Source organism: Anser brachyrhynchus (genome assembly GCF_964034855.1).
Source record: "Anser brachyrhynchus genome assembly, chromosome: 3".
NCBI lineage: Eukaryota > Metazoa > Chordata > Aves > Anseriformes > Anatidae > Anser > Anser brachyrhynchus.
Genome location: NC_137696.1, coordinates 95,021,208 through 95,043,788, shown reverse-complemented (window position 1 = coordinate 95,043,788; position 22,581 = coordinate 95,021,208). Strand labels below are relative to the sequence as shown.

Below are 22,581 nucleotides of genomic sequence, written 5' to 3'. Positions count from 1 at the left end.
ATTGCACTACAAGTCTTGTGGCTTTTCTACCTGCATTATCTTTAGCCAGTGATTAAAGAGGCTCAAAATATTTTTAAGCAGTTAACTGTATCTTAAATGACAGAAGAAGTTGAAGTGGATTTGGTATCAGAAATGGTACCCTGATAGCAGCATAGAAAGTTGCTGAAGTTCAGCCCAGCCATTCTAGTAAGAAGCTTGTATTAAATGGCTTTCAAAGTAATAAAATTAAGTATTGTATTAAAACTTACACCAGACAACATTTCCTACTAACGTTGGCCAGTTGGAGTTGCACTATATCATGGCAGTTCTTGACAGGTAAGGTAGCTTTGTTACTGCCATGTGAAGGTGTTTTAAATAACATTAATTAACCGTCATCAACTTTAATGTTCAGTCTCCATTGTTGAAGCCAAATGTCTGTTTTCTTATGTCAGTAGCAGAATATGTACAGCAGATAAGCTAGCTTATTTTTCTAAACTTGTAAATTGTTTCTTGAATCAATCCAATTTACCCTTGAACATTTCTGACATGGAAAGGTTTGCAGGCTGCCAGCTTTCTGGCGAAGTTGAGAAAAGCTCAATGGCATAAAGTACATACTCCTGAGCATCGGTTGCTGCCACTTTGCTATTGCCCGGTGTGGTTCTTTTTGTTCAGACTGTCCTATTGTGAGTACAACAAGTGTTTTGGTGCCCATACAGACAAATTATTTTATAACTTCTCTTGCCTACTGCTTACTGTGGCATAATTATTTGTATTAATTACTTTTTATTTGAAGTATTTAATATTGGGCACTGTCATTAGTCTGAAATAAATTCAGGGGTTACATGTAGCATTTTATCTGGCCTCAGGTTTATTAGTGTTATTCCACTGCTTAGTTTGTTACTCTGTTGCTCAGTTAAGTTTTATTTCCCTGAGTTATTCAGAAATAAGTAAAAGTTAATGAACTTTGAGCTTCTGGGAAAACACAAAACCGTTCCTCTCCAGGAGAATTATAGCTGTTATATATTATGATCGTACTGTTTGTTAACAATTCTAAGCTAAGCTATTAAACTACCAAGTTAGCAATCTGCCTCCTCATTTGTTAAAATAGATTTTGGTCATGTTGAACCCTCATCCCAGTCTTGTCTTGTTGATGTATATGGGGACTGTAGCTGAGAAAAATCTGAGGAATAGGAAACTAGATAGGTGACCTAAAGAGCAGTGCCCAGCCAGAGTTGTATAATGTTTTAAAAAAGAAAAATGAAAGAAAAATGGCTGTGTAAGCACCCTATAGGATAAAAATAGGGACAGCACATAGATACTACAGATGATTATCTCCTGTCCTCGTAGTGACCTGGTCAAAACGGGCTTTCCTCTGTGTAACCCAGGGTTGTGCATTCTAGTTTGGGGGCAAAATTGGACGAGCTGTTGGGTGCACAAGACCTTGCCGTAGTTGTTTTTAAACCATCATGGCTACATTAAGCAACTGCACAAGCTAAGGTACGTTAGCCACAGCGGAGTGGCTAATGGAGTATTTAGAATAAGTTTCGTCTGGTGCGTAACTGCAGCTGAAATTTGATTAATATCTTGATGCAAGCAGCCTGCACATCCTGGAGCACTAAAACTTGTGGTAGTGTACATTGCTAGTGGGGTCTTCCTGCACTCTGGATCTGTACGGACTGATTGAACAGGGTGCTTCGTGCGTGGAGCATTTTATGGGGGGGAATGGCAGGTCAGGAGGCTGCTAGCTTTTGAGCTCTTTTCAGGTGTATATTGCAAATAGTTTGACGGTTAGTTCTTACCTGGTGAGTATTTCTGTAGAAGTGTAGTTTGTGCAGGGTTAGTTTCGGTGAGTAATTGTTAGATCTCCTGACCCCTGAAATCTAATTTTATCATCGTAGCACTTCTTTGTAAAACTGCCAGTCACCTTAATCGTTTTGGTCTTAAAGGTCAAGCGCTGGACATCAGGGGTCTGGCTTGTTGAGGTCATGAGCAAGACAAATTAAAAGCAGAGTGGCTACTCCTGCTGTAGCTAGTAAGAGGAACGCCTCTTGCAGTAAAGCCAGGGGACCTGTGTATGTACTAACAGTATGTTAGTGTTGTAATGCTAACTGCTGCAGTTATGTTAATGGTCTGGGTGTACATCTGTCCTACAGAAGGGGAAAGTGATTGCTCAAAACAAGCTCCAGCTCTTCAATGTGTGTCGTCTTTGCTTCTGGTTGTTAATTATTTAATCACTTCAATTCTTTAGAGTTCAGAACTAGATGGAGTTTAAAACACTGCCTTTCATACTGGCGGTGTTGAGAGCTGGAATAAAACAAGTAAGAGTCATGGAATCACTCCAGGACATGGTTGGCCCTTTTGGCTTCCAGGGCACGCTGCTGACTCACATTCAGCTTGCTGTTGACCAGAACCCCCAGATCCCTTTCTGCAGGGCTGCTCTCCAGCCTCTCGTCCAGGTGCAGAATCCGGCACTTGCTCTCATTAAACTTCAGGTGCTTGATGATTGACCAGCCCTCTAATTTGTCTCAAGATCTCTCTGCAAGGTGTCTCCACCCTCAAGAGAGTCAACAGCTCCTCCCAGTTTAGTATCATCTGTGAACCTACTTGGTATGCGTTTGAGTCCTGCATGCAGATCATTTATAAAAACATTAGAGAGAACATTAAAGAGCATTTGACTTGAAGTTACTACAGTCCCAGATATCCCAAGTGTCTGCGAGATTTCAGGTCAGCATGTCCTAGGTCTGTGTCAACATGTTTCTCAGCCGCATTAACAGTGATAAAGTTCATAAATCATCTTGATTCTACGGGAAAATTCATTGGGCTGTGAATGGCAGCTCATTAAGTAGTTCAGGCATCAAGGGGGCTGAATATATTTCATTTTCTATCGTATTTTGTCTTGGGTATTTTGATTATTTGGCATTTTAAATCTCTGTATAGTATCTCTGTATAATCATTCTCTAAAAACTTGCATGCTACTGTTGCATATGTGGGGTATTAAAGGATTTGGTGCATTCATATAAGATCGCTCTGCATTTAATTTGAAGCTTGGTACAGATGCGTGTCTTAGGTGGCTTTGAATTGGAGAGAAAGGGGCAACTTCTGATTTTTGCTGATACTTGGATCTCATGCGTAGCCATAAGTGTTATTCAGAATGTAAGCAAAATCTTGTTGCTGCTGGTAAGCCAACTTCTTAAAGTTTGTTTGGAGTGTGCTTTGTAGCTAATTGAAATGTTATGTGATATCAGTTAAAAGTAGAAAATCATAAATAAAATTGCAAATGATGGACATTAGTAGCAGTAACTAGATGTAGATATCTTCGAGAAAGAGCTGTCAGCCTTTATTCAGACTTATTTACTCCTGTTGTCTGGAACAGAGTTGTGCCAAAGAAGATCTTTGCAGTATATGGAATTTTGAAAATAGCTAATGTGTTTCCCTGTTCCCTTTAGGTCCAAGATGGGCTTCCTGGAACACCGGTGTTTTTATTTGCATCAGATGTGCTGGCATACATCGAAATCTTGGGGTCCATATATCAAGGGTCAAATCTGTCAACCTGGACCAGTGGACACCAGAACAAATACAGGTAAAATATTAAAATGTTTTCAAATTGGAAGGAATTCAAGGAATCCTTTTCAAATGATTGAGTTTATCATGAATGTTTTACAGTCAAAGTAGAGAGACAGGAGAGCTACTGTGATTTTCAAATGTTTAAGGGCAACTTTAACTGTCTAGCAAGGTAACTTAATACCCCTACATGAACAGAAAAGCTACATAATCAAATAAAGATGCCTGTAGTTTTAAGGAGGTGTATTTAAGAGTGTTTATTCTACTTTCCTTTTTCCTCGAATCTTTCAAATGTGTTTCTATATAAATAAAATATTGAATGTACTCTCTAGCTCTTCTGATTCATTGTAAAGAGACTTTATAGGTATTACACGTGATTTTTTAGGTTTCATTCCTTAGGACTGAACAGACTGTAGTCAGCTACAATCTATTCACAAATACCTAATATATTATTTAAACCTTTTTTATTTATAATCTCGGTACACAATTTGAATTACTAGAACAAGGGATCAGAAATACTCATGTTCGTATGAATCTTTATTATGCTGAATGAGTTTGAGAAGCCGAAGCTTGTTAAGTGTTATAAATTTGGGACATCTGAGTTCTTTAAAACCTCCAGTGTCATTTGAGCACACCTTTAGCATTCTCACTGTCATGATTTGAAGTATAAATGGTCAAGAACTAACTGTTTTCTATCACTTTTCCTTAGTGCATGCAGGAAATGGGAAATACTAAAGCAAGACTACTCTACGAAGCTAACCTACCAGAGAACTTTAGAAGACCTCAAACAGATCAGTATCCTTTTTGCTTTAGTTTTCACATTGAAATGACTTCAAATGCTATTTAGATGTTAGGACTATTTCAAGAAAATTCTGTGGTTGGCATCTCGTTGTTTCGTTGATACCGTTGTGTAAGAAGTAGCAGTGGAAGTTGGGGACGGTTCAGAAAAGGTTTAAATTACTTCAGTTATAGCAAATCTACTTTGTAATGAGATTTGGCAAGCCCCATTTATTTTTACTGTCAAAAGAAGTGACTTCATAAATTCCATATATGTAAGAAGTTAGAGTGATACCAGAGAGCTCTTGATTCTGTCTCTATCTTGAATAACTGCCAGCTGAAGTTAGGAGCATTTGAACAGGAAATAATGAGCTGAACAGTAGATAAAAATAAGTCATTGGATCTTACGCAAAGTGAAGTACAGATTTCTTCCTCTAGATTAAGTATAGTTTAGTTTTCTGAAGTTGAAGTGTGTGCAGTCTATGAACTATGTGAGCATAGATGATAAGTATGGGAATATCTGAGTAAACCAAACATCCTGACAGCTGCCATTTGTGTTGGTGAGCGTTTATCACCAGGTACCTGGAAGGGGAGGGTTGGAGGAAAAATGGTCTGCCATTGATGGAATGGCTCTACTCAAAAATTAGCTTTCTCAAATGTACTGAATCCTTTGGATAATTTATAATAGCATTAACCTAGGTTTGTATTAGCCTCTGATTTAGTGATGGTACTCCACAGGTAGGATTTGCTTCACCTGATCTTATTGGAACTCTTAACTGTAATGAGATACTAAACACTTACTGTTAAGTGAGCTGAATCTTTTCCCAGCTCTCACAGTCTGACACAGGCTATAGAGGCTGATAAACTGACTTAGCTGTAATTGGATCCGAATCTTCTTCTTCTGTATCCAAAAGTGATCTTGGTTCTTCTGTTTATTAGATGCTATGCTTGATATGTAATGTGCCAAAGATTTTTTTGAAGGGTAACACTCTTCATTTTAATGAGCACTTGGGGAAAAAAAAAAAGGATGTGTTTCTTGACGTTCCAGTAGCTTTTGCATTAAATGTACATAGGTTTAAGAAAAAAAAGAAAGGAAGCACATAGTACTGTAGTATCCCAGGTGTAATACTTAGATTAAAACTCAAGCAAAAGTTGACCTTAAAGACAAATATTTTGTACATACTGCATTTGAATTTCCTGGTGCTGTTGCAGGAGAACTAATAAAGCTTTGCTTGAACCTTTGTAGTCAGTTAAGACCAAAAGTTGCATTAGCTCTGTTGCACAGTACATCTCAGACAACAGAGGTAATCAACACTTCTGTCTCATCGGGCTTACTTTAAACTTTCAAAACAATCATTTTCTTGACACTGTATACCTTGAGATAATTATATAGTCTTTTGTCAGTTTCTAGGTGGTTGACTTGGTAAACTGAGTTTCTTTAATTGCATATGTCCTCTTTATTAAAAATACAGTGCTAGAAAAGAGGATGACAGTGTTTTCTATTTTAATTCTCTTCTCCTTCAATTTTGGCAGCTACTTAGCTGCTTGACATTGGTAATAACTGCTGTGATATGAACTTCTTTGCCATCTTTTTGACCTTTTGTATCAGTACAAAATCATTATGGTCTCGAAAGTATTCTGGTTGTGAATATTCTTAATATTCTGAAGCAACTTTTGGATGAGTTGTGAAAACCCTTTGCCTTACAGTGATCGCTTTTGTATATATTATTCCATCTTAGTGTTTAATTTCTTGTAGCGCTATAATGTGCATTCTTCTACTTTCTGGGTAGTTGAATGGAGAAATGGAGAAGCTTGCAGGGTTGGAATCTGCCCAAAATCTCCTGATAAAGGTCCGCCATCACTTCTGCTTGATCACAAGACTGACCTTTCTAAGCATTTTCATTTTGTCTTGTACCTGACGGGGGTCCTCTGGCCTGGAAGCTAACTGAAGGTCTTCTTGATCTGGACATCAGTTTACTGTTTGAAAGTGGTTTTGTTCTTAGAGTAGATTAAATTTTCCCCCCTTTGTTTTACTTGTCTCTTAAAACAGTTTTGGCGTCTGTTGAGGTTGCATTAAATTATTCTGCTAACAAGGACACAGAGGGTTACTGACGTAAGGGTAGACATTGTTCAAAACTTGGCATACATTAATGTGGGTTACCTTGAATAAAGAGGTATCTTTCAAAATGCACAACTTAATACCCCATTGTAATATTATCCCGAAAAATTAAACCTTCTGAAATCTAAAAACTTCTGATTGTTTGGTATGTATAAAGAGCAACATATGTATAGCTTGGTACTAATATTTTAAAGAGCTCAATATAACCTTTAGAATGTAGATAAATTTGAAAAGAGTAAGAAAATAATGTTTTCTTTTTGCAGCTTTTTTATGAGGCAAGTGTTTAGGTGACACTTGCATGCGATTTGAAACTAAATATTATTGTTGAAGATAAAACTTGGTGTGCAGAAGGAAGCAACGGAGTGCTCTGAGCTCAGTGCTAATCTTAAGAGATAGTCCAGGGAACTAAGGTAGTTCCCCTTGATTGAGGAAAAAATGGTATGGGAATTAAAGATGCAATGAACCTGAGCTTTCACAGTTGAAATTTTGATTTCTGAATGGATAATCATATTGCCAAACAGATTAGTTAAGATCTAAAGTTTATTCTATAGACACCAGAGACACCAGAGAGTTGGCTTTACTAAAATTCAAGTACTCACTCTGCTTTGGATGAGGTGCTTTATTAAGCTGAGATAATACTTGAAGAAAATAACTGTTGTTCTTCCTGTATTTGAGCTATCAAGTTGTCTGTTCTGGTCTTCCATGCTAGTATACTTGCTGTTATTTCCACCTGTGGTTCAATACCTTCTTATCATTATTGCTTTAGTTTCCTTTCCCTTCCACAGAGATGTTTGTTGTAGTGGAATATTCTTATAGAGGACTTGCTGATCCCAGAGGACTTTTTATGATCAGCTTTTGACGCATGCTATAATTTGTGCAAATCAAAAAACGGTGCATATTTCTCACCTGTTTTTCTGAAGAGAAAGTGTTTTTTCCAAGTTACGATGATAAATGATACTTTAATTATTTAATGTATTTACTGTGAGTACCTTTGCAAGTATTTGCAATGCTATGGTTCTGCAGCTTATAAATACCAAGTGCAAATACCATAACTGTAGAATGCTGGGTTACTTCTAGTATATCTTTTTGATATTTCATTAAGAGGTGAAAATGACTAATTTTCTGCAGTAAAAAACAGCTCTTTTTGGACAATACAATAGCAATTGTTCTGTCCAGAGTGGTTTCTCTTCTGTTGTTTTAAAATGACAAAATGGGTTGGAACAAAATCTGCAGTTCTTTAACTTGAATAATCTGTCAGCTGTTTAACTTACTGTTGCTATTTATCTGAATGCATATTTTCCTTAAACTAGCTGTTTCCAGAGCCGTGGAATTTTTCATCAGGGACAAGTATGAAAAGAAGAAGTATTATGATAAAAATGCAGCAAATACCTTCAATGTAAGTAAACAGTTTCACCAAGAATTCTGTCACTTTTCTTACTTGAGAGCTATATGAGAGAAATGTAGGAAACCTTACACACGTTAAAATGTCTTTCACAGTAGAAAACTTTTTGATACAGAGCTAAATGCTTTATTTTATCTGTTGAAATCTATTCCTAGATTCTGTAAGTACAACTTACGTTGTCTATTGCATTTTTAACAGCAAACTGTTACGATCCAACAAATAACTTTCTTCAAGCCTTTTATTTTGTGGTGTTTTGTTCTTTCAGTGATGGATAGTTCTTTAACAGTATACTTTTGAGTCCTTTTTGAGTGTCTTTTTCTGTTGTAGAAATAAAACAGAATTACTGTTCCTGTGTACTTTGGTTTTCCTCTTTCTCTGTAATATCTTGATGAGAGGTCCTAAGGTGTTTTGGGTCCCTTTTGTGAGGGTCTTGTTGCTCTGATAAAATGTTAGAACCTTGCTTCCAGTGAGGTGCACTGTAATAGCAAATGAGTAATAAGACAATACAAAATTAAATAGTTATGCATTCACTGAAGTAAGCTGGTGAGAGATTTCCTTGCAAAGCAGTTTTGAGAATGTCAGTCCTTACTGAAGTACAGAATTCATTAGTTTTCTTGATACAGCAGTTCATGGGGTGTACAATCTAGTTCATACATCTCAATTTTTATATAGGTATATGTATGCTTAAACTTCCATATATCTACATTATTTAAGTATGGCCTAACACAAAACTTATTAGTCCATCTTACTAGACAGTGAACTTTGACAGGGAAATGAGCGTAAGGATGGGAGTAGAGACTGAATTTATGCTGCCTTTGCCATTTGAAAAAATGGATCTTCAAAAGATATTTTTATTTTAGAAAATCTAGAAAAATGTGGAAATCAGAGAAGTGAATTTCATTAAGCATTACTGAAGTAGGGGAAAGGTTGCCTCATTTAAACCACAATTTGTATTTTACCTCTTGAATTACACTGTTAGCTACCTCTGTTATTTTGATTACAAGGTAGAAAATAGCAACAATCATTTAAAACTATACTTGTATAAAAAGTTCAGAAGACTCGCAAAGTACTTTTAAACACAAAACCTGGGTGTCTAGTATAAGAGTCCACTGCTGCTTTAGTATATTTGAATGAGTAATCAGATTTTGCTTGTTGTACAGCAAACTAATATAAATCGTTTTTGACATAGCATTAAGAATGGAATCCAGAAAAGCTGGAGAGATGCACGTTACTGCTGAGTAGGGAACAGCATTTTATTTCTTCCTACCTGGACTTGTCTTTCATTGACAAGTATAAATTGCATAATTTTTCTGATTAGGACCAAAATCTGATTATGAAATGTTTTAACAAATGGACAGATCCTGCACACTCACATTTACCTGCTTTTCTTCAGGGCCATCAGACATTGGGTTTGAGGTAGGCAATTTTTTGCTACAGTAGTAGCAAAGTCCTAAAAGTACACAGATTTACTGAACTAGTGCAGTGTCTGTCATCCTGGTCTGCTGCTTGTTTTCAGTTGCTCTGCTTGGCTCTGATCCCCAGCCCAGCTCATGCACACTTGTGTTTGTGTGCCTGGTATTCCGTGATCATCTCTTGTGTGGGCTTTGGACTGACAGGGAAGAGGAAGAAGAGGTGAATTGAAGGTGGGCCTTCGTATTCTGCATGTCTGATGCACGTCTTTTCCCCTCCTGGGTGCTATAGACAGGGGAGGTACTTGCACCTCCAGCAGATGGGGGTGTGTGAGGCGTTTGAGAAGAACGGGGTGAGGACAGTGCTGCTGGGGTATGAGTTTCTGCACACTTGTGTGGCAGTGGTGAGGAGTTTCTTTCTGTGGTTGTGATGATGTCTGAGAAACCTGCCCTTGTCCCACCTTTCCAGGAGGTGGCTGAGATTCCTGCTTGTGGTCTGCAGCTCTGTCAAGTGTTTCAGTGGCATCAAAGCAGTTGCTAGCATGAGCCTTTTATCAGTAATAGTCTCAGGAGCTGTTGGTTGTGAACAGTTTAATTTGGAGATACATATGTGTATTGTCATCTGGTAAAATGAGTCCCTTCTGGGTATGAGCAGGTAAAACAAGTGCAAAAATAGGCTTGCTAGACCTTCAGGGCTGCTTTCCTTAATCAAGTGATTTTGCTGAAGTGGTATTTAAAACTTCAAGGGACTTTCCTGGATTTGATTCACTGTTAAAGGTGCTTGTGATAAAAGCTTCAAGCAGCATAAAAATTGTACGTTTTAAGAGAATCTGTTCAAAACCATACACAATTTTTCATAGATCAATTTTGGCGAGATCATAAGCTTTTCAAGTTTGTTAACAGCACAATGCCTGTGTTAATGTATTCTGTCTGTTGGAGTCAGGAGTGTATGTGTCAAGGCTCAGCTCTTGCTTCTGTGGTTATCAGGATTCTTGTATCAAAATGTTAATTACTTGAGGTGTTTTTTCTGACAAGAAGACTTGTAATACTAAATTGAGTTTTGAGAGACCCTTACTATAATAACAAATTTCTCTAGTGGCCAGCCTTGTACTGCCATCAAACACGCAGGCTAAAAATAAGCAAATATGAAAAGTTTAATTACTCTTTTCATATAATTTTGATTTTTTTTCTATTTAGCTTCTGCTAATATTGCAATATTTGACTTTGTTTTATTCTGATCAGTGGAAAACAACAACAACAGCAACACAATGAATAAATAAGCCTGCAATGAGGAAAACGATTCATTTTATTTTTTGTGTCCCATGGAAGCATCCTCAGATAGACTGGATGCATATGACGTGGTGCTGAGTTTGCACAGCTGAGTCGTAACTTTCCTGTGTTTTCAAGCGTTTGGTCAGAGGCAAGGTATGACCAACAAGCATGGAACGAGGCAGTAACTTCTGTAAGCTCCACGCAGCCAAATTTAAATCAAGCTTTATAAGCAAGAGCATCTTTTTTTTGAAGTTAAGGTGTAGTTTAGGGAAACGTAATCCTCAAGAGTCCTTTAAGGCAAGTGGTTTTCACTTGCAAAAGCAATTATCTTTGAGCCAGCCCAAAGACTGGGAATTTCAGAGTAACTTAATGTGTGTCAGCTCTTTGAGGAATTGTTACTGTTGTAATGATCTGTAAATGTGTAGATACAGTTGTAGGGTTCTGACTGTGACTAAATTGTCAAGACAGCTGCATGGTATTTATTGTATTCAGGAAAATGTATCCTTATTATCAAAGCATATTCCATGTAAGCAGTGTAGCCTGTGACAGAAGTAGTATTTCTCAGGCCAGTGCCCATCATATTTCTCTTTCAACATTAATTAGTCACACTGGTATAAAAGATTACCACTTCCTTTCTCAGGAAGTAGTTCATAGCCCTACTGTGGTGAGACCTTGGTTTGTCAAGATTTCTAAAGACCAGTTGCTTAAGGAAGCCAGGTCTCTCAATCTGACCAGCTGCCTTCCTGGTATGCTTTGTTGTGATGGAATTTTGAAACGTGCAGGACTTCATGTTTGTTATGCTTTTTGTGAACGTTTGAATTTTAAAAAATGAGGAATAATACAAATAAAAACATGTGAAGCTGACTGTGTTACTTGGGAGTGTATGTTGGCTTTGTGTGAATGCTGTGGGATTTGGCATTGCTAACAGCAGGAACTTTTTTTGCTTATTGAATAATCACTTTGAGAGCAGCAGTAATTGTTAACAATTGTTAACAATTTGACTAATTTAAAATACTTCCAACATAATACTGTCCACCTAAATCTTATTTTCTGCTGAGTCCCCATGTTTTTGAGCAATACGTAAGCTGTAAAGGATGCCAAGTGCAAGGTGAAATCTATTAAAACAAACTTCACACAGGAAAAGGATCGGGATCTTTATGAATGTGATGCATCTAAGATAGGGCATTGTGTACAACTTGCTGTGCACTGTGCTGTGGTATTTGACTTGATTTACCCCAAAAGCTTGTACCCAGCAACTGAGGGCTAGCATCGCTGCTGTAATTAACTACAGATACTTACCAGAGGTCAGGTGGTGTGAGGTGATTTTGCATGTTAAAGCTCTTTCTCAGGTGGGTGTTGATGTGAAACTGTTCAGGAATATCATTCCACTTCAGACTTGCACCTGAGTTTCACTTCCAAGCAAAGGCAAATCCTTCTATACTCATCCTATATTTTTGTTGTACAGAATGATCCGAGAACTGAAGGGTAAAGCATGCAGAGTGGTTTCTCCTTTTACACTCTCAGTTGTAAAGACTGTTGCTTAGTAAATCTGTTGTTTGCTTTAGGCTCTCATTAAACTCTTTATGCTCTTTTATTTTCTCCTGGAGCGCTCTTAGATGAGCACAGCTTACAGTTACACAAACACCTTTCCACAAAAATCTGAACTCGTCTGCTTAAATTAATGACTTGAAGGACTTTGCCAGACTTGTTGCAGTAAATAGTAGTGGAGCAGATGTAAGCCTAGTCAGAGACACAAAGTATTCCAAGAGAACGTAATATAAAACTGTCATTATTTTTAGGAGAATAAACTGCCTTGCTATTTTCGAGGGCTGTTCCCTGTTACAGCAGAGAATACTTACACAGCTCTAAAACTGGGTGTGAAAGGGGATTCCCAAATGGGAAAAATACTGTACAGGGAAGGCAGCTGACTGTCTTAACTCCCTTGATTTTCAGTCTTTTTTTCTGATTGGGCGTTTCTCCTGTATTCCTCCCACCAGACCTTAGTACAACTGCAGATAATTCTTGTTTGTTTTTTTTTTTTCTTTATTCCTTTTTTTTTTGTGTCTGGGATATATTGATATCTTTCTGGATTACTTAATATTCTCTTACTTCCTCATACCACTTTGTACTACTTCCAAGAAAGCCGTGGATGCAGGCAGTGATGCAGAGCCAGAAAAAGAAACTTAGGTTGTTAAGACTTCCAGGTGCAGCCTGTAGTTGTCCAGCCTATGTGATTGCAATGGGATTATTATTATTCTTATGATTTTCTTCTGCTGATATTTTCGTTGTTGAAGCTGTGGCAGATATAGCTATTCTCGACTTTCAGGTTGGGTTCTCTTTCCCAGTTCTTGTGAAATTTTTTAATCTGTATTGCAGAAACAATGTTTGCCATAGGCTTTGTAACACCACTTGATGATGTAAGATGTTAAATGTGTTGAAAATTGGTCATATGTAGTTCATTAATAAAACTTATAGGCTGAAAAAAAGACAACAGTGTATTTACAGCTAATGGTATTTTTAGTTGAATTATTATAATTTTTGATTCTTTTGAAACACTCGTATGACGCTGAAAGCAGATTGGTTTGCAACTGAAGCAGCTTAGTTTGAATGCAGGCTGAGGAGTGTTCTCAGGAATCTATTCAGAACATCACAACAATTGTTAGGCCGGTTTTCCCAGTGAAATAAAACACGTTTTCAAGTATTAACTCATTTTGGTGACTATCAAGACAAAGCACTTATTTGACAAGTACACTTTTTGGCCTTGTTTCTTTCCCTTAATTCTCTAACCAACTGAAGACAAAGTACTTGAATCCAGAACTGGAAATGGGGAGACTGTTTTTAGAGATCACTTTTTAGTCTGGAAGAAGTTCAGAGATATTAGACTTACCAATATTAGTAAGTGTAATAATTAAACTTGAAAGGTAAGACTGCAACTGCTTCCCCTCAATACTTGTATCCTAAGAAATAGATATGCATTATCTGCTCGAATAATAGGAAGGTGGTTCCTAGTTGTATAGGAATATGACTGCACATCATTGTTCTCTCATTGCTAAACAATTTAGCTGATCCCAAAGCTGCTGCTGTGCTTAATATTCATATATAATTCCTGCCTAGCCTTTAGTAGGTTTGTCGCCAGTATGTGGAATGATGTCTGAAGTGGCAGTAGTGGGTGGAATTTGCCTTCCTGTTGAAGGGAAGGCATTGTGAAAAGTCAGAGCTCTTGGCTTGCTAAAGGTCTGAACAGAGTTCATGAAAGAGCGTTGATTGGGTGTCTGTGCTGGGGCATGAGTTGCTGCCTGATTTTTGGTTACAAGTGGAATGATTCAGTGCAGTGATTATACCCAACAATGTGAAGTGCTCAAAGGTTAGCTTGTCTCGTCTTCAGCAGAAGTTGTTTGTTAGCTCTGGAAAGAGGCAAAATCTTTTTTGAAAGCTTTTTCTGAACAGAGCATTCATCTTGACTGATGATCTCTGTATTGAGTTCCAAATACTTGTAATCAAAGCTATACACCTGGTAAGGTGGCAGGAAAGCTGTTAATGAGGCCAGGTTCTTAGATGCAGTGGCCAGGAGAAATTATTCAAGTTGCACAGAGGTTTGGGAGATCAGGTTTGCAGCCATCCTATTTTCTAACAACAACAACAAAAGTAGCACCACTTTGATATAAAATAAAAACTACCAAAAGACAAGCTTGTTTAAACTTTTGTTTATATCCAGTGCAAAGACCCTTATGCCATACGAGTAATAAGGAAAAGAAGCAGTGAGGTCACTGTTGGTTGTGTATAAAGATGAGCAATGTAGGTATTAACACGAGTAATCTCTGCAGTTTTTAATGAAAGTATATAAGAGAAGAAACAGCACAACTTCTAAGAATGCCTGTGGAAACAACGATATTCAGGGTGGATGGTGAATCAACTTAAGCTCCCTCCAGATACTTTCAGCCTCAGAAATAATGAACTGGTACAACTTATTCCACTACATGTAGTGTGAATATATTATAATGTACTGATGATACTGAGAGAATAAAAAACAAAGTTCCTACATTTTAGAAAGGGTGTGAATTATGTATGCAGCAGAAGTTTTATGTAACTCCTAAGTTCATGGAAAGAAAAGAATAATGGGTCTACGTTTTCCATGCTTTAAGATGCTGTGTATAATTTAAGAGATTTGAAATCAGGCAACTGGATGAAATGTGATGTGAATTTAAAGAATGTGGTAACACATTTTCCAGAAAGTTATCTTAAAGGGGATTAGTGTTGTAAATTTATTATGGATTTAAAGTATACCTCATGGGCAATTTAAGATGGAGAAATTGGGGTATGATAGAGTAGGTGAATGATTGCTTTATAGTAACGAGCATTGAGAAGCATTCAGAGTCATTGGCCTGGAGAGAGGTTACTGGTGGCTTAAAAACCAAAACAGCTCTGCTCCCAATATTACAAGAACCATAATCACAGAATCATTAAGGTTGGAAAAGACCTCCAAGATCATCTGGTCCAACCCATCCCCTTGTCACCAGTGTCACCCACTAAACCATGTCCCTAAGCACCACATCCAACCTTTCCTTAAACACCCCCAGGGATGGTGACCTACCACCTCCCTGGTGTTTTTAACAATTTTCCTAGGGGGTCTATGAAAAATTTGTGAATCAAGTGATAGAAAGTACCTTTGAAATATGCTAATCAAGAGGAAGCACAAAAACACCATATGAGAATGACTTGAGGGCAGGCATAATAAAAGTAGGATAAAAACTATTTTGCAAGATCATGCTGTTAGAACGAGTTAAATTACAGAATTGCAGAGTAGCTGTTTGCCTCAGTCATCATGGTTCCCCACCACTAGTTATTTATGCAGATTGGTAAGATTTCTTCCCCCTCAATAGCTTTCAGTCAACAGTCTCAACTCACTAAGCCTTTCCTTGTCTTCTGAAAGATGCTCCAGTCCTTTAATCACCTTAGCAACTCTTGACTTGTTCCTGTCAGCCCATGTCTGTCTTATGCTGGGGAGCCCAGAACTGGACACGTTGCTGACACACGTCCAACTTGTTCACCAGGACCTCCATGTCCTCTTCTGCAGAGCTGCTGGTGATGGACTGTCCCACTGTGTGGGTCATCAGTGAAAAAGTTCAGCAATACTGACCCCCGTGTCAACACCTGGGCATACCACTAGTGCCTGGCCTTGAGCCCAGCATTGCCCAGCAGTGGTTAGGCAAATTGGTTGGAGAGGCCAGGGTGTGGATTTCCTGTATGCAGCTGCATTCTCAGTAGTTGTCGTGTGCAGTGTCTCTTTTTCTCCATTTCCATAAGGAACCAAGTACGTTCATTAGAGGAGTAGTTAACAGGTGGATTGCCTAGCTGCAATTTACTATGTCCATGTAGACAAAAATTCTGCCAAAGCTGAAATCGGTAGTGATTGAGTTGCCAGTTCAGTGTCAGTCATGAAAATGTAAACGATCCTGGTGTGCAGCAGAGCAGGCATAGCCACTTGGGAGGAAAAAAGGTTTTGTTGTGAAGTGTTGGGAAGCTCTCACCGAAGAGAGCTGTTTTCCCTGGAACAAATGTGGAAAACATCTGTTGGGTTGGACAGGGGAAATGGAGAGTGCTCCAGTAAGAGATTAAAAGCATCTGTTCTGTTCATCCAGTGTCAGCCTTTAATCAAGCCATGTTGACTCTCGTAACATCCCAAGAGGGTAGATACCTGAAGGAGAAGCTAAGTAACCTAAAAAAACGTGGGCAACCATAGGTATGGATGCTCTTGAAGTTGGGGAAAAAAATACGTATTTTGCACTGAAGTCAAATACTATTTAAAAACAAACAAACAAAAAATCCTCCCACAACATTGAGTCATTGCATCTCTACTTGATGTAAATGTTATGAGTGTCTGTACTTCTGCACACATCCAGAAAGAACTACAGGCAGGTTTTGCACAAGCTTCGCTGTATTCCTGAAATGAGATGCGAGCACTCTAAAGGAATGGAGGGGGGGTGAGCACGTTCAAAATAGTGACCGCACAGTAGTACTGGGTTCTTTGAAAAGCCAGCTACTGCTGTGTTTTGTGAAACGTGGGGCATTGCATCTGTTCTCTGTAGCGTCCAGCAGATAAAGCTCTGAATGGCAGAGATGTTTTACTGGCAAAAAGCCATAGCAGTTAGCCTAAGGAACTTCTGGTATGTTAGCATTCTTTATACTTCTTTTAAAGAGGTCTACTCTTGAAATACTAAAAAGTGGTAAGCAGTTCGTTGTGTGTATGCATCTGCGAGGACTCTGTAATTGCTACCACTTTGAAATTGTTTTTTTCAATGTGGTTGGAGATGTGCAGTAATAAAGACAATGAGAAACACACCTGGTAGCCAGACTTAAAACCTGCCAAGTGAGTATGGAGTAGTCCTCTTGATTTAAGTTATTTCCCTGTGTATTGTGTGCGTTTAAAATGGCCACTCTGAGGGCACCTTTGCATTTGGTTCAGCTGCTGACTTCCTGAATGTATTGACCTGGTTTGGTAATTGACTCACTTTTTAATATCTTGAATCTTCTGAATGACAGCGCCATAAATGTCAGGTGTAATGGCAGCTTGTGACAGGTTTCTAAAGATTTAACTTGAACTCTCTAATAAAAAGTTAAATAGTAAAATGCATTAGTTCAAGAGCGAGATTTTGGAAAAACTGAAACTAAAAGTTTATGAAAACTTTTAGTACTTTGACCTTAATGTCCGTAAGTGTTTGTATGACTGCTGCCTACCATCAGAAATATCTTAGTAAAAACTTAACTGAAGTAAAGTCATTCATAGATTTTGTGCATGTTCTCTGACAGCTTCATTTCTTTTAACCTTGCTTTTTACTTGAAATTATATGTGGTGCTTAGACTGCAGCAAAGTCGTAGGGCCAAGTACTGCTTGTAGTGATGCTTTCACATTGAACTACTAACACAGTGTGTATTCAGTTAGTGCTACTACTAAGAAATACTATAGAAGCTTTTAATGGAGAAAATAGGAAACAGGTAACCCCTTTCTGTGTAAGAAGGACAAGGAACTGGATTAATATTTTAAACTTGTAGATCCATGCTTTTCTGTTCTTTTTTTTTATGAACCATAGAGGCTCTTACAGAGCATAGGTGAAAATAAAGTCTTACAGTACCTTTCCTTTACACACGTGTATGCATTTTCTGCACTGAATGTTCTTAATGTTTTAAAAAGCACTGATGAGTTTCATTGCACAAAAGGATTGTTTTGGCTAATACCAGCTTTCTAAAAACTACTCCCAAAACAAACAATGGAAAGAGACTCAAGAATTGCTAAAATGAAATGGCTACAAGTCTTTCAGTCTCAAACTCAATTGAAATTTTATGATCTTAAGAGTGTAAGTGCAGAGACTTAATAAAGAGCTCCATACTTCCCTATCTCTTTTAGGCAATTCTGAATTCACTTTTCAATTAAAAGGCCCAACTATTCTTAGGTTAAAAACTAAAATGAAATATTTAGATGCTAGTTGTCAGTTTGTAATACATTTTTAATGCATACAGGCATGTCAGTTTTATTCTCTTTCCAGCAGCATGTGCTGTTGGTGGTAGGGGTTGCCACTGGTTTTGGCTGGTGGTTTGAAGTGCCAATAATCGACTGTTGTTGACAGCTTTCCAGAGCAGAATGCTAGCATATGTTGTTGGAGCGTATCAGTGTGTGCTGCTTTACTTGAATTCTGGAGAATGTCTAGAAACAGCTTTTTGGTTTTTGATGCAGAAATTTAGACAAATTTATTGCTTTATACTTGTGGCCGAAAGTAGGGGAGGTTTCGGTCATTTGTCACCAAAGCCATTAAAGATAAATTTCACTCCTACCACCTACTTACTCAAATGTCTTTCTGTTGCATCTAAATTAAAAGCAAAGATATTTTCCATTTTCCTGCTGTCTGCTCTTCAGACTTCGTAATCGGTGTCAGCATTGGCCTGTTTTTCTAGAAACTTTCGTTTCCAATGGAGTGTAAGAATTGAATTAAAACTGACAAATCAGAGAAGTGGTAACAGGATTATTGCTGTGGAATAGTGGTTTTGCAAACCACATTTTCGCCACTAAAGAGGGGGATGTCTGCTTGTAAAGAACAGTATTTTAGGGACTTGAACTTGCTCTCAGCTGTAGAGCTGATCTTCCTTACTGATGTTTCTGATCACCCCCACAGAAACAAGCCATGATTAAGAAAGGCTGATAAATGCCAAACAGAAAAACATATACTACTTTGAGATGGGATTACGTAGTACTGCTTTCCAGTGATCTCAATCTACTAAAAAGGTTTTAAAATTATTATTAAAAACCATGGTTGGCAATCCTGAGTGGTGACCAGCTATAAATATTTAAGGTGCATTTGGGGCTTTCAACTAATTGTGGGCAGTCTGAGCGGCACAGCCTGCAGCACGCTGCGGAGCTGGGTGCATGTAGCTGTCGTGAGCGACGGGTTTGATCTGGGAGCTGGTCTGAACCTCGGCACTCACGCTGCTGGCCAGCCGTCGGTATTAGCGCAAACGTAGAAGTAGGTCACTGAGCAGATGCTTTTTCAGTTGCCATTTGTTAGTCAAATGAGCTTCGTTAGCTTGCCAACAAACTGGGACAGCTTCATGAGCTGCTTTATCACTGTAGTAGTTTTAAAAACAAAGATTTACTGGAACTGTAAGACAGCAACACACAACTTGTCAGCTGCTGTTCCTCGTCAGCGTTTCATTCGTTCAGTGACTGATACGACCATCGCCAGCGGTGTGCCAGCAGTGCAAGCAGGATCTAGAAGCTCCTAATACCAACTTTGAGAGTGATAAAACACGCATTTTTGCAATAAAATCATCAGAATAGTGTTGTAGTTGTTTACAGATGATTTATGCTAACGAGAAGGATTATTTGATGAGGTTTTTGCTATACGTTATAACATGCACATCTGTGAAGCGTGCTGCGGTTTGAAAACAGGAGCATACCACAACCTTTCAAAGTAATAGCTGGGGGCCAGTGCAAGGGAAAATAAAACCTGTGAGGTTCTATTGAGATCTCAGAACATCAAGCAACTTCAGTGATTTGCAAAAATAGTGCATGTGGCTTAGTTTGAGTTAAAAATGAACATTTTGCAAACTGGAAAACACGTACTCAATGATTGAGGTGTTTCTTGTCTCTTTATGCTTGAAGACAGTAGTAGCAGCTTTTATGATGGCTTTGATACTAGTCAAAATTCAGAATCTCAAGATAATAAAATACCCTTACATTGCAGCATTATTACAATGCTTAGTTGTATTTGGTGCTCATTCTGGTATACAGACATGACACAGTGAAACCAGCTGGGAGCATGATAGCTGGCACTGTCGGGGCTGATGCTAGCTGGTTTGCTCTAGCTCTCCTTAAGGCTCCTCTGCAGTCAGTGCCATGCTGGGCTGCTCTTAGCTCAGGAGGGCTTGTTCAGTGTGAGCTGGCAATGGTAACAGGATGCTGCTGGTCCCTCAAGCATCCGTTTGTACCAGTGGCAAGCAATTCTACAGGCTTCTCTGGTACCCTGATAACTCTGCGGCGGACTGCATCAGTCTGTCTTTTAATCCTGTTTCATGTTCAGCTTTATCCAGCCACTCAGTTAGACTTGATTTTTTTTTCATTCAGATTTTCTTATCTGGTGCAGCATGGTAGATAACAAATTTAACATGATGCAGTGATGACAGAAACTATTCAGCAGCCCGAACTCACACCATTACTTCCATTATATAAACTTAATCAGTTCTATACATTGTAAAGTGTTTTCTTTTAAAGATTATATTCAGTCATATACCTTTTGTATTCCTGCTCAGTTGAGTGTTTGCATATGTCAAGCGTGCTTTGAAGAGCTGGTGTTTAGCCTGAAGTGAATGCAGAGCTGTGTATCTATAAATGCTTTGTCTGAGTATTTCTCAGCTTGTACATCCTGTTCCATATCACAGGACAGACTGCCACTGCTTGTCACTGTCTAGCTGCTTAGAACTTGCATGCCACTTCTCCGTTACTTGATTGGTGAAGGTACAATTTCAGGCCATTGTAGGATTACCCTGTCCCAGGTTAGATGATCCCTTAAGTTATGAAGATGAAATACAGATTGAGAAGAGCTATTACAGAAGCACAGAAATGTGACACAAACATCTATGGTGCTGATTTCTCCCAACATCCAAATGCACTTCTGCTCATCTGGTTCTGTGGGGTGCGTAGCAGTTACCTGCTGTTCACCCGTGAGAGCTGTCAAACTTAAATTCTCTAAAATCTGAAGAATACAAAATAATTTGAAAAAAGCAAAAAATCCCACTTTATCCTTAGAAACCATACGTAAGATGTTCTGCTATCACAATTTCACACATTTGCATTTAAGTGAAATGTTGATGAGGAACATGTTATTAGAGCTCATTGTTTAGTGTATGCACCTACCTATTTTTCTGACATCTTTATTTGGTTATGGCGTGGTGTAATTGGAATAAACAGGATCCCTGTGTTCCTATAGCAACTGAATGCTACAGTGTAGAACTGCTTTCTTGCAGCAGATGTATCTGTAACTCTTCTGATAACCTGAGGATTTTAAAACAGTAAATTCAAAAAAGAGGACTCTTCCATGTCTCTGTAGGTTAAATCTGGTTTAAAACTGAACTTTTTAAAAAGCTTTCCTGAAACTACACCACCTTCCAGGTTAAGTATAGTTTGTGAAAAAACTGATTATATATACACTCTATGAATATCTAGATATATGAGCTATGGTACTGGCAGGATTGTCTGTAGCAAATATGGAGTGTGTAGATATATTTTTACTAAAAAAAAAAAATGCTTGCACTAAAAGGAAACTGAAAGCTACAGAAAAAAAAAGCACTGTCATCTAAATTGGTTGTTTTGATCCAGCATAATGGCCTGCTCTGCAATAGTTTCATTTACTTCTACGTTTTCCCTGTAGATAGTAGAGATGATCCAAGGCATTGTAGAACTAAGTGTCACCTTTATAGCTCTCAGGATCTACTACCTGTTTGGTAAAGGGGTAATTCAGTTGCATTTTTGTAGTAAGTGTAACAAAGATAATGTTTCCATTAAAGTGATCAACTATGCATAAAGAAACAGAATAGGAAGATGTATGGAAATCCATTTAGAGAAATCCCATTTTCTTGAGCAAACTGCATCGCTTGCATATCTAACTTAAACCTTTTGGATCACTCTGCAAGTCTAGTAGTGCTTATAGCAAATTTATGTACTGGCTCCTAGGAAAGAAGCATCAACTGACCGGAAGGTCTGGCGTCCTACCTCTAGGATGGTGCCTTATATTAAGCTGTTTACTCCTCTGGGGTGCTCTTAGAGGACAGTTAATTAGAACTTTAATTACTGAATAACTTTCAGAGTTATCTTGCATTGTTCATTGCCTCAGTAATTTTATTAAAAACAAGAAAAAAGGCACTCTTTCTCTCCTCCTCCTCTGGGGACAGTATGCCTTCATGCTTCAGGACATTAATATTTCAGGAGTCATGTTGGAAAAAATTGAAAAATGGATGAAACCTAATTATTTCTCGTAGGCCTGTGATATGATCATATCCAGGTTCATTTGCTTATATGCTGTTCTAGTGAACCTCATTATGAGTCGCTCATTCCTACTTGACAGATCTCCTTTAGAAATTGTACTGATAAAATTTATGAAATTAAATGGAAATACTTTGTTTCTTTCTTTTGCTTTTTCTGTGTTGTATGTTTTTTTCTATACTCTCAAAACTATTAAAAAAGAATGAAAATCATGTCTTAGCTGCCTCTGTTCCCCATCCACCTATTTCCCACCTATTCTTGCTTATTTTCCTTCTCTTCTTTCCTTTATTTTGTACAGATATCCTCTTCTGATACTGCTCAACCTTTGACATCCTCTCCTTCTCTGCAACCTGCTGCTGAGAAGAGCAAAGCAGAGGTATATTGGGTTTTCTGGTGTAACTCTTGTCAGATTATCTAATCTGCTTCTTTGCACAAATGTTTGCGTTGCTATAGGGTAATTTCAGTGAGCTAACTAGGTAATTTGAAATGTTAGTAATACTTCAGGCATTTAAAATACTTCTCTCCCCCCTTGCTT

At 38.1% G+C, this 22,581-nt stretch overlaps 1 protein-coding gene across 2 annotated transcripts in view; it reads left to right on the top strand.

Annotated features, from left to right (window-relative positions):
• The window catches only part of SMAP1 (small ArfGAP 1), a 92,546-nt gene that overhangs the window by 19,857 nt on the left and 50,108 nt on the right, over positions 1–22,581 (top strand). The window contains exons 2-5 of one of the 2 annotated variants that reach the window (XM_080584091.1): positions 3,426–3,559; positions 4,250–4,335; positions 7,757–7,832; positions 22,345–22,422. In XM_080584091.1, coding sequence (XP_080440217.1) covers positions 3,426–3,559; positions 4,250–4,335; positions 7,757–7,832; positions 22,345–22,422 — 374 coding nt within the window. The remainder of the gene's footprint in view (positions 1–3,425; positions 3,560–4,249; positions 4,336–7,756; positions 7,833–22,344; positions 22,423–22,581) is intronic. The other variant, XM_080584092.1, reaches the window with a different exon arrangement.